The sequence below is a fragment of the Sinocyclocheilus grahami genome, unplaced genomic scaffold, assembly GCF_001515645.1.
Source record: "Sinocyclocheilus grahami isolate Dianchi unplaced genomic scaffold, SAMN03320097.WGS_v1.1 scaffold202.1, whole genome shotgun sequence".
In the NCBI taxonomy this organism is placed as follows: domain Eukaryota; kingdom Metazoa; phylum Chordata; class Actinopteri; order Cypriniformes; family Cyprinidae; genus Sinocyclocheilus; species Sinocyclocheilus grahami.
In genome coordinates, this window is record NW_015505381.1 from 33,982 (window position 1) to 47,069 (window position 13,088).

The 13,088-nt window shown below is 37.7% G+C and overlaps 2 protein-coding genes across 2 annotated transcripts in view; both read right to left on the reverse strand.

Annotated features, from left to right (window-relative positions):
* LOC107595431 (myosin-binding protein H-like) overlaps positions 1–3,835 on the reverse strand; it is a 16,970-nt gene extending 13,135 nt beyond the window's left edge. The window contains exons 1-3 of the mRNA XM_016285834.1: positions 3,481–3,835; positions 1,059–1,118; positions 810–944 (exon numbers count right to left, since the gene is read on the reverse strand). Of these exons, the coding sequence (XP_016141320.1) occupies positions 810–944; positions 1,059–1,118; positions 3,481–3,721 (436 nt within the window). The 5' untranslated portion in view covers positions 3,722–3,835. The remainder of the gene's footprint in view (positions 1–809; positions 945–1,058; positions 1,119–3,480) is intronic.
* An 8,521-nt stretch (positions 3,836–12,356) lies between these two features.
* The window catches only part of nav1b (neuron navigator 1b), a 75,755-nt gene continuing 75,023 nt past the window's right edge, over positions 12,357–13,088 (reverse strand). The window contains exon 33 of the mRNA XM_016285835.1: positions 12,357–12,587. Within this exon, the coding sequence (XP_016141321.1) occupies positions 12,501–12,587 (87 nt within the window). The 3' untranslated portion in view covers positions 12,357–12,500. The remainder of the gene's footprint in view (positions 12,588–13,088) is intronic.

Genomic DNA, 13,088 nt, shown 5'->3' on the forward strand with positions numbered 1-13,088 from the left:
AATCACAATGCACTGGGTCAGCTGGCCAATCAGAGCAGACTGCGCTTGTCGGAAGGAGGGGCTTTGTAGAAAACAAAGCGTTTCAGAGAGACGGGGCATAGAGGAGAAAAAATAATGTACAGTATGTGGAAAATAATGTGTTTTTTTAACCTTAAACCGCATAAACACATTTCATTACACCAAATACACAAAATAATGTTCTTTTTAGCAACATCATATGACCCCTTTAAATACAATTCGGTACATAAATATTATTACAGTATTATTATTTTTTAAAAATGAAAATGACAATTGAAATGTGTCAGTTTATGTTTTCCGGAAACGAATCGATATGTGAGTGAATATACTTTTTTTTTTTTCAGAACGTATTTGCACTTTATCAGCTGTATCAGCACACTGTATTTATGTGTGTGCAACTGACATGAGCGCACCAGCCATGCTCTTCTGCGGTCAGACTTCTAGAAATGCCTCACTCCATATAGGGACACAACTGAGGTGGGTGTATGTTGCTGTTGACATACTGGGGACAGGTGCAACTGAGAGCTTTGACCAGCTAATAAAATGCTAATGAACTTTTTGCTGCGTTTAATTTAAGGTACGGTATTGTGAGGTGGCATTTCAAGATGCAAATGAATGCAAGTGCTCTGCAAGACTCCGTAATCAAATGAAAAGGCTTTAGATTTTCAGTTTAATCCTCATTGAGGGCTTTATTACCCCAGTGTTTGCAACCAATTTTGATTTAAAGATCTAGAACAAAAAGGCATTTTTATTGCAAAATCGCTGAACTTTTAAATTGACATCAGACTCACTTCCTTCCTTGCAGATTTCCACAGTGTATCCATCCAGACCAGAGTTTCCGATGGTGGCTGGTGGTCTCCATGAGATAGTGACGGAAATGTCATTGACATCCTCAACGCCGAGCTCGAGAGGCTCACTGGTGGGCTCTGGAGAGGAAAACACGCATTTAATATTTCAAACTAAAATCAGGCACTGATGTTTCAATTGGAAATTACACAATGTAGGTGATCTGAAGCGGTTTTGATTCCCCGTGGGTTTACCTGCAGGTGGAGGAGGTGTAGGTGCTTTGATTTCCTCAGCAGGTGGAGCTTCTGCATCAGCTGGTGTTAAATAGGCACATTAATAAAAGCGGCATGTAATAGAGCGTCAGGCATTAGTTTTGTCAAAAATTATGGAATAATAGCTCAGGTCAGGTTTTGGCATAATCCAAAATATGATCTCAGCACACAGAGTTTCCAAATTCAGTACCTTCAATATAAAATTGGTGCATTTCTAACATTGACTTTATTAGAAAAATGCATTGATTAGATTAGAGAGTCAACATGAAGGCAATACTGACACACTGAAGTTGGGTGCATTGTTAACTCACTGAACATGCTTTTAAAATGGGTTGCGAACATTTTGTCTTTCATGTTGACTGACTTTTTCAGTACTGTGCAAATGCAGTGTGACAAATAAATATACAGTAGCTGTTTACCATTGGCTTAGCACTGCTGTTACCATTAGCGGGGCCTCAGCAGCGTTTGCAGCGGCTTCTTATGCGATGTGGCCATCGCATAAGAACAGTAAAATGTTAGAATGGACCAAATATTTGAGGCTTGATTTGCATGCACAGAATATATTTTTAAAAGTACACATCGATACGTCAAACAATATTTGGTCATTTTGCGATTCCTGGCATTCACAGAAAATGGAATCAGACTGGATGAATGTGCACATTATCTGTTTCAAGCTCATTTTAGTATATTTAACCTTGTCTAAACAGTAAGAAATTTAATTATTTAGTGATAGCATATAAGTTGTACACAAAATAATATCATTTATATTCATCCATTTTGTGTATGTGTATATTTTTGTGTATATTTCTAAAACCAACAATCACTAAAGAAGTCCCCTTAATTACGCACTTACCTTGTGACTGCAAAAGACTGGGCTTGCTAATTAAAACATCATAGTTAAATATTTATTATTTTCTTCATGCATTGTGTTAAAGCTCTCTGTGGGACTGCGAATAGAGTTGTCTGCATTTGCTACAAGTTCTAAATACCTCTGGCTTATAAGGTCTCAGTGGATATAGCTGGTGTTAAAATAATAATTGCACAGGTGGTGAACGGCATGCTTTGCTTTTGTTAGAGAGCAGAACAGATTATCATGAATGATCGCACATTATAGTGAAAGATTAAGGAATTGGGCTTCTGTAGAAGCTCATGTTAAGATTTATGTTCTGCAGACACCAAAACAATTTTGTATTAATAAAAAAAAAAATATTTTGACTGCATTTCACCTTGTTAACCACAGTTTCCAAGAAAATACCACCACTGTAAATCATAAATAGGTTAACAATTTCAAAATCTTTCTGCTACCTGTTAAATTTTTGACACATAACAACATTTTATTTTAGTAAGCACAAGGCGAAAAGTACTATAACATAACATTCAATGACAAAAAGTACCAAAAATTACTACATGGACATGGTGTTCTTTAAAGTACCTTGGAGTAGCATGTTAATGAAATGGTGCATCATGAGTATCTTCATTGTACCGTAGTACTGCTACAGTACTTTTCACTACAGGTCGTAATATGGTATTTTTGTGGACACTATGGCTACCATGGTATTTTTGAAAAATGCATTTTAATCCAAAAAGGCAAAATAAAGAAATAAATTAATGATAGTTAATTTTTTTTTTTCCTGGAAATCAAACGCACCTTTGAAGTAGAGCAAAAGTAGCAGAATAGGCGTGGAGTAGGTCAGGGCGAACAGCTGGTATGATCAGTTTAGTGTAGAAGCGAGGAGAGGTTAACAGGTGTAAATGCTCACTTGTTTTTTTTAAACCATCAGCTGTAGTCAGATGTTTTCCAAGTAGCTAGCCTACCAAGAGTTCTTGGCTCCAGTAGCAATGCACACTAAGTTATCATGCATTAGGAGGTCATTATTAAATGACATAAGTGTTAATAGTGTCTGTTTGTTTGTTTGCATTTATCATTACAAATGATAGAGTGGATCTTACAGAAGCAGGGTCATATTTCTCCAAATCATTGTAAGATAAAAGAAACTATCTTGCATAAAGCAAATGACACTATTTTTGGTTTTTCTTTGCATGGTAACATGACAATTAAGCAAATTCTTCTTCTAATTCTTATTACACATAAATATGTAAAATATTTAAATTATAAAGTAGTAGGCTACTTGAATGTACTTCATAGCACTATTTGCTGTAATCAATTTCATTAATGCTGATTTAAATCAGGATTCATCATCATGACTGGATTATTCTCATTATTATTTATGCAAATCATAATTTCTTTTTTTCTTACAAATTTGGACTTAAATATGACTGATTTTACTCTTTTAAGAAAAGCTATGCTCTTTCTTATAGATATTAATCCAATAAAAGTATCCATTTAGAATGCACTTTTTAAGATCAATGCATTTAGTTTGGGGTCTCCGGACACACTCAGTACCTGCAGCGGGTTCGGCTGGTGGGGCTTCAGCAGGAGGTGCCTCCGCCGGGGCTCCTTCAGCTGGGGCTTCCTCCGCTGGAGCGGCTTCGGCGGGGGCAGGTTCGGCGGGGGCTGGTTCAGCGGGGGCGGGCTCGGGTGCGGGAGCGGGCTCGGGCGCTGGTTCGGGTGCAGGTGCGGGTGCCGGTTCCTCCTTCTTGGCGGCCTTAGCCGACTTCTTTATCGGGGCTGGTTTTGCCGGCATGCTTGTCCGCTTCTGGGATCCCTCTGACCTAGTAAGTCCTTCGGCTCAGTCTGAAGATGGGTCACCCCAGATTTATAGCCTAAGGCATGTGGTGCTACTCAACTCCTCCCCTTCAGAGTTTCAAGTGACTAGTGAGGGAGCGGAGCTCTCAGCATCACGCTCACTTAAGCTGTATATATTCACTGTACTCACAGTCCAGTGCCGATAAGAAGTGTGCCAGTACTGAGGGGTGGGGGAGGGACATTTTAAGTACATACTAAACCGATTTTTAATTCCAGAAAATAAAAAGGTAAAACTTAAACTGCATTTAAATGCTTTAGTAACGTCAAGATGTAGCCTAAAAGGTGCGTCCCTTAATCACAATGCACTGGGTCAGCTGGCCAATCAGAGCAGACTGCGCTTGTCGGAAGGAGGGGCTTTGTAGAAAACAAAGCGTTTCAGAGAGACGGGGCATAGAGGAGAAAAAATAATGTACAGTATGTGGAAAATAATGTGTTTTTTTAACCTTAAACCGCATAAACACATTTCATTACACCAAATACACAAAATAATGTTCTTTTTAGCAACATCATACGACCCCTTTAAATACAATTCGGTACATAAATATTATTACAGTATTATTATTTTTTAAAAATGAAAATGACAATTGAAATGTGTCAGTTTATGTTTTCCGGAAACGAATCGATATGTGAGTGAATATACTTTTTTTTTTTTCAGAACGTATTTGCACTTTATCAGCTGTATCAGCACACTGTATTTATGTGTGTGCAACTGACATGAGCGCACCAGCCATGCTCTTCTGCGGTCAGACTTCTAGAAATGCCTCACTCCATATAGGGACACAACTGAGGTGGGTGTATGTTGCTGTTGACATACTGGGGACAGGTGCAACTGAGAGCTTTGACCAGCTAATAAAATGCTAATGAACTTTTTGCTGCGTTTAATTTAAGGTACGGTATTGTGAGGTGGCATTTCAAGATGCAAATGAATGCAAGTGCTCTGCAAGACTCCGTAATCAAATGAAAAGGCTTTAGATTTTCAGTTTAATCCTCATTGAGGGCTTTATTACCCCAGTGTTTGCAACCAATTTTGATTTAAAGATCTAGAACAAAAAGGCATTTTTATTGCAAAATCGCTGAACTTTTAAATTGACATCAGACTCACTTCCTTCCTTGCAGATTTCCACAGTGTATCCATCCAGACCAGAGTTTCCGATGGTGGCTGGTGGTCTCCATGAGATAGTGACGGAAATGTCATTGACATCCTCAACGCCGAGCTCGAGAGGCTCACTGGTGGGCTCTGGAGAGGAAAACACGCATTTAATATTTCAAACTAAAATCAGGCACTGATGTTTCAATTGGAAATTACACAATGTAGGTGATCTGAAGCGGTTTTGATTCCCCGTGGGTTTACCTGCAGGTGGAGGAGGTGTAGGTGCTTTGATTTCCTCAGCAGGTGGAGCTTCTGCATCAGCTGGTGTTAAATAGGCACATTAATAAAAGCGGCATGTAATAGAGCGTCAGGCATTAGTTTTGTCAAAAATTATGGAATAATAGCTCAGGTCAGGTTTTGGCATAATCCAAAATATGATCTCAGCACACAGAGTTTCCAAATTCAGTACCTTCAATATAAAATTGGTGCATTTCTAACATTGACTTTATTAGAAAAATGCATTGATTAGATTAGAGAGTCAACATGAAGGCAATACTGACACACTGAAGTTGGGTGCATTGTTAACTCACTGAACATGCTTTTAAAATGGGTTGCGAACATTTTGTCTTTCATGTTGACTGACTTTTTCAGTACTGTGCAAATGCAGTGTGACAAATAAATATACAGTAGCTGTTTACCATTGGCTTAGCACTGCTGTTACCATTAGCGGGGCCTCAGCAGCGTTTGCAGCGGCTTCTTATGCGATGTGGCCATCGCATAAGAACAGTAAAATGTTAGAATGGACCAAATATTTGAGGCTTGATTTGCATGCACAGAATATATTTTTAAAAGTACACATCGATACGTCAAACAATATTTGGTCATTTTGCGATTCCTGGCATTCACAGAAAATGGAATCAGACTGGATGAATGTGCACATTATCTGTTTCAAGCTCATTTTAGTATATTTAACCTTGTCTAAACAGTAAGAAATTTAATTATTTAGTGATAGCATATAAGTTGTACACAAAATAATATCATTTATATTCATCCATTTTGTGTATGTGTATATTTTTGTGTATATTTCTAAAATCAACAATCACTAAAGAAGTCCCCTTAATTACGCACTTACCTTGTGACTGCAAAAGACTGGGCTTGCTAATTAAAACATCATAGTTAAATATTTATTATTTTCTTCATGCATTGTGTTAAAGCTCTCTGTGGGACTGCGAATAGAGTTGTCTGCATTTGCTACAAGTTCTAAATACCTCTGGCTTATAAGGTCTCAGTGGATATAGCTGGTGTTAAAATAATAATTGCACAGGTGGTGAACGGCATGCTTTGCTTTTGTTAGAGAGCAGAACAGATTATCATGAATGATCGCACATTATAGTGAAAGATTAAGGAATTGGGCTTCTGTAGAAGCTCATGTTAAGATTTATGTTCTGCAGACACCAAAACAATTTTGTATTAATAAAAAAAAAATTATTTTGACTGCATTTCACCTTGTTAACCACAGTTTCCAAGAAAATACCACCACTGTAAATCATAAATAGGTTAACAATTTCAAAATCTTTCTGCTACCTGTTAAATTTTTGACACATAACAACATTTTATTTTAGTAAGCACAAGGCGAAAAGTACTATAACATAACATTCAATGACAAAAAGTACCAAAAATTACTACATGGACATGGTGTTCTTTAAAGTACCTTGGAGTAGCATGTTAATGAAATGGTGCATCATGAGTATCTTCATTGTACCGTAGTACTGCTACAGTACTTTTCACTACAGGTCGTAATATGGTATTTTTGTGGACACTATGGCTACCATGGTATTTTTGAAAAATGCATTTTAATCCAAAAAGGCAAAATAAAGAAATAAATTAATGATAGTTAATTTTTTTTTTTCCTGGAAATCAAACGCACCTTTGAAGTAGAGCAAAAGTAGCAGAATAGGCGTGGAGTAGGTCAGGGCGAACAGCTGGTATGATCAGTTTAGTGTAGAAGCGAGGAGAGGTTAACAGGTGTAAATGCTCACTTGTTTTTTTTAAACCATCAGCTGTAGTCAGATGTTTTCCAAGTAGCTAGCCTACCAAGAGTTCTTGGCTCCAGTAGCAATGCACACTAAGTTATCATGCATTAGGAGGTCATTATTAAATGACATAAGTGTTAATAGTGTCTGTTTGTTTGTTTGCATTTATCATTACAAATGATAGAGTGGATCTTACAGAAGCAGGGTCATATTTCTCCAAATCATTGTAAGATAAAAGAAACTATCTTGCATAAAGCAAATGACACTATTTTTGGTTTTTCTTTGCATGGTAACATGACAATTAAGCAAATTCTTCTTCTAATTCTTATTACACATAAATATGTAAAATATTTAAATTATAAAGTAGTAGGCTACTTGAATGTACTTCATAGCACTATTTGCTGTAATCAATTTCATTAATGCTGATTTAAATCAGGATTCATCATCATGACTGGATTATTCTCATTATTATTTATGCAAATCATAATTTCTTTTTTTCTTACAAATTTGGACTTAAATATGACTGATTTTACTCTTTTAAGAAAAGCTATGCTCTTTCTTATAGATATTAATCCAATAAAAGTATCCATTTAGAATGCACTTTTTAAGATCAATGCATTTAGTTTGGGGTCTCCGGACACACTCAGTACCTGCAGCGGGTTCGGCTGGTGGGGCTTCAGCAGGAGGTGCCTCCGCCGGGGCTCCTTCAGCTGGGGCTTCCTCCGCTGGAGCGGCTTCGGCGGGGGCAGGTTCGGCGGGGGCTGGTTCAGCGGGGGCGGGCTCGGGTGCGGGAGCGGGCTCGGGCGCTGGTTCGGGTGCAGGTGCGGGTGCCGGTTCCTCCTTCTTGGCGGCCTTAGCCGACTTCTTTATCGGGGCTGGTTTTGCCGGCATGCTTGTCCGCTTCTGGGATCCCTCTGACCTAGTAAGTCCTTCGGCTCAGTCTGAAGATGGGTCACCCCAGATTTATAGCCTAAGGCATGTGGTGCTACTCAACTCCTCCCCTTCAGAGTTTCAAGTGACTAGTGAGGGAGCGGAGCTCTCAGCATCACGCTCACTTAAGCTGTATATATTCACTGTACTCACAGTCCAGTGCCGATAAGAAGTGTGCCAGTACTGAGGGGTGGGGGAGGGACATTTTAAGTACATACTAAACCGATTTTTAATTCCAGAAAATAAAAAGGTAAAACTTAAACTGCATTTAAATGCTTTAGTAACGTCAAGATGTAGCCTAAAAGGTGCGTCCCTTATGCACTATTCTATGACGTTTCATAGCATAAATAGTGTGAGTAGTGTTCACACTGAAAATTCCAAAAAGAAAAAGTGCACTTTAAAAGCACAATGTAATTTTTCGCCGCTAGAGGGCGCGTATTCAAAATAAACAAATAGACAAAGGGTAGTTTGATTACACTGTGACTAAGTGTGGAATCATGGGAGTTGTCGTCTTCATCCTCACAGCCGATGTTCATGGATGAGCTATGATTTATTAACGTAGTAGAATGAAGCAGGGCGAGGCTGAAAGCCGTCGAAACGAGGCCGCTGAACGAGCATTACACACGACTCAAAAGCAGCGGTGCTTTTATTATGCCACAGTCGAGCGCTTCTGCTGCTTCCGGTCGTGCGCATGTGGGGTAAAGCAGCGGAGCTTTTATTATGCCACAGTCGAGCGCTTCTGCTGCTTCCGGTCGTGCGTATGTGGGGTAAAGCAGCGGAGCTTTTATTATGCCACAGTCGAGCGCTTCCGCTCCTTCCGGTCGTGCATATGTGGGGAAAAAAAGCAGCACTGTTTTATCATACTAGATAATTTGAAATTCTGTTATAATGCTACTCTTTGCGGTCGTCACCTGTCTAATAAAATGCATAATTGCCACAGTCGACCGCTTCCGCTCCTTCCGGTCGTGCATATGTGGGGAAAAAAAGCAGCACTGTTTTATCATACTAGATAATTTGAAATTCTGTTATAATGCTACTCTTTGCGGTCGTCACCTGTCTAATAAAATGCATAATGTATTAAAGCGTCTTTGGTGTTTCCATGTTTTCTACAAAACAAAACCGGAAATTGAGGGGTTATGACGTCATTGGCGACACTATGACACTATAGACACGGTCCGTGTCACTAGTTAAAATTGCTTATTTCTCTGGATTTAAACATTCTTCGAAACATTTGGGATAATGTAAGTACACAAGTCAGCAAAATATATAACACTGGTCTAGTGGTTTTTGGATATTTTAATAAAAAAAATCTTAACATTTTTAAATAGCTGGATGATGCACTTAAATAACCGAAAACGACACTATGCACTTATAAACTATCTACTCAACCACGTAGTGTATGGTGAGCGTGATTTGACCAAGTACAACATGTTCCTGGATCAACATCCTTGCTGATCCTAAAACATCATTCCAATCAAACAATCAGAATTGAGAGATAACTTCAGGAAATGTCAGTTTTAGGCTTACAATCAGGATTAGGTGCTTCTTCACCCTTGTTAATCAGCTATCATTTCCCTCTGATTTTAGGAATAAATTATGGGTAAAGTTAGGTTTAGGGGTGGGGATTGAGTTAAGTCTGTATTTTTGGACAGTAGTGTTGATCCAGGATCAACAAAAGATGTTGATCCAGGAACATGTCTTACTTGGCAAAATCCCGGCGACCGTAGTGTATGATTTATATAAGGTAGCCCCTCCCTCTTTGCTACCTAATTAAAGCTGCAACAGTTGAGTGCATGAAGTGTTCAACATTCCACACTTTATTACTTAAGTGCATCATCCGGGTATTTAAAGTGCAATTTTTCTTTTTGGAATTTTCAGTGTAAACACAATACTCACACTATTTATACTACAAAACGTCATAGAATAATACTTAAGTAGCCTACGTGATTTGGGATGCACCTGAAGTGTGGAATGTTGAACACTTCATGCACTCAACTGTAGCAGCTTTAATTAGCCTATGTAGTGAAGGGGGAGGGGCTATCAGACTCCGTTTATGAATGACAACGTAACCTTATATAATTCATACACTACATGGTTGAGTACATAGTGAATAAGTACACCATGCATAAGTGCAGTGTATAGTGCGTCATTTGGGAAACAAATACAATTAAGTAGTCTACATAAATTGCACAAAGAAGACTTTAGTAATGGCAAACGGTTGATTACAAATAATAAAAATTGTATTTTGCAGAAAATTAAGTACATACTAAACTGATTTAATTCCACAAATTACATAAGCCTTCATGTTTAAGGTAAGGAACAAAGGTAGTTTAAAAGTTAACACTAAACACATTTTTACTCTGCATACTTCAAAGCATGTGAAAACATAAGACACAACAAAGAACACAGTTAACGAACGTTGTGGTTTTATTATGACAGATGGACAACGTCTTGGTGGTCATATTACGAACATCCGAAGCATGCCAGTTTTTGTGTACTGGGCCACTCCATCGGTAACAAAAGCACACGTCTTCCTTACAAACCACATTTCTTAATGACATAATGTTTTTTTGTTAAATGATTGTTGTTGCAAATGCAGGGCCACGCTATGTACAATGTTTACATTTATAACGTTCTGTACAAAATGGAAATGAAGTCGTACAAACAATCATTTGGGGGAACATTACAATAAAAAGAAACTAATATCATTCCTTTTATATGACCCCAAATTAGGTAGAACACATCCGTAATTCTGCTTCACACTAAGGTGACATGCGTTTACGACATTTAGCAACCCATTGCATATTGTAACTTACATCTTCTACCGTCATATTACCTTTTATGCAATAGTATTGGACTTTCGAATCAATATCAAGCATTGCATGAAGTGAAGGGACTATTCAGCAACTTCTCACCACTTTGTATCTGTAATATTATCTTTATATTTTTCATTGGTCCTCTTTGAAATACATTACATAAAACCACACCACCTGATATACTGTAGGTTTTCATTCACTTGACCCTGACCTCAAGACAGCCCCCTCAAGGCATACAATCACCCGAAGTCTTTATCAATAAGAGTTCCTGACTCTGTTTAACACACATGACAAATTATTGCAACAATAAAGTCCACATAAAAAGGTGCATTAAAGAGTGAAACCAAACACAAACCAAAGCTTATGAGCGACAGAGACAGTGAAATCAATGTAAAAATCCAGTTTTACCAGTCACCATCCATGTGCTGTCACTATCATTTCAGGACAGACAAAGTAGACAGTAAAAAGTTGCTGAATTGTCGCATTAAATGGGACTTTGCACAACATAGCACAGCTATCACACAGTCACAGGCACAATAACCAGGAACATGATGCAGACATTGTACAGCGGCTTTAGTCACACTTATAAACGTCTTTTTAAAACAAAGAATAGCTGCTGACAATGAAACCACTCGCGTAAAACCGGAATGAGATTTATTCCCTCAATGATTAGCTTTATTCGCTGATCCAGATTCAATATCAGTGGTAATTCACCGACATGCTGCGGTTATGAAATGTAATATTTTGTTGCAGTAGCATTTATTGATATAAAATTAAACTGCAAATGGCCAACTAGGATCTTCAGCAGATAAGCAACAAAAGCCATTGACACACCGTCTTATGTCTGGAATGTAATCAAATATAAAAGTCACACATTAGACTTGAAGCAGCAGCAGCGCAACTGAAGGAGGCTAAAATAACTAAATCATTTTGCCATCTTGAACATTACGAGTCTCTCTCTATTTGGCTAATAAACTCCACAACCCCTCATTTCTTGGAGAAGGAACTACGAAAATCATATTTACACTGTGTAGAGTAATGATAATGCAGGATAGATGAATAGAAAGGAACGAGTTAGATTTGAACTTTAATAGCCTAGATCTTACCTACAGTACATGTATGTTTGGATACTAGTTTCAGGTACAGAGATGGGAAATTACTAGTCCACCACTGCTTTCTATGAGCGAATCCTCTTCTGTGTGAGCTCTGAGGACGTATGGATGTAGTGTACACTACTCTCGTTAGTGCTCAACAGAAATGCCGACTTTGATATTTATCGTAAGCTTCAGAGAAATGCCGTGCGGTTTGATATGTTTTTAGACTACCATTAGGAGGTTGATTTACTTTGAGGTGGACTTTTAGTGCAATGTTTAAACTACGTCTAAAGAAACTTGATGCTTACAGCTCTAAAACTGCGACTAGAAGGATTGTATAAATACTTGGTTGTACCTAAAGATGCCCTTAAATGCCACAAGACTAAGGCTATTGGATGTCGAGTGAGATTTTTGCTAACCCAAGTCATTTTTTCCAATAGTTATACAGAATAGCACCAAATAATCCAAGATAATCTTCGTCTTCGCATCCGTGTGCACTTTATTGGGGTGATCGTCTCTAGTACTTCAAATAAAAGGCTCATACTGAATAAAGCACTGAGTATTTGGTTTTCTACATTTGCACCATTTGCTACAAAGAGAGCAGTAACTTACTGAAATAAACAAGGTGGGATGAATAATATAATAAAAGAGTGGGTGAAATGCACTAACAGCATTTATAGTAACAGTACAGTGTCATCTGCAGGTGACGGAGTTTGGACCTGGACATGGGCGGCAGGAGAGATGGAGGAGATGTTCAGAGAGGAGGGAGTTTTGGATCGGTTTCTTTCTCTGGTGACTCGATGTAATTGGCAGCCTCTTGTAGTTTTAACAGCATAGCCATCTGGGAAAGGAGCACAGATTACAGGAACGAGAAAATAATGAGAAATTTCTCTTGTGCGCTGATATGGGGAAGACATTAAATATATATTTAGTACTTACTCATTTTAATGAATGTTTATCCACTAAGGAATGAACTAAGGTTTGAATTGTGCATATATTCAAGTTAATTATACTGTATAACTCATATAGTTGTATTTTTTTGCCTGTGAAAAAAAAGCTTTATATAAAATTTAGATTTCCAATGTCACCACAAAAATACTTGTGTTCTGTTAAAAAGTTATGTTATAAAAAAGACATCAAATTTTAATTAGTAAAGTCTATTAAAATTGTCAAGAACGAATTGCTTCATATTAAGTACAGATACAAATATGAACATATAAATGTAAATCTGAATATTTAGTTAGACTTATATCTAGTTACAGTATATATATATATATATATATATATATATATATATATATATATATATATATATATATATATATATATATATATATATATA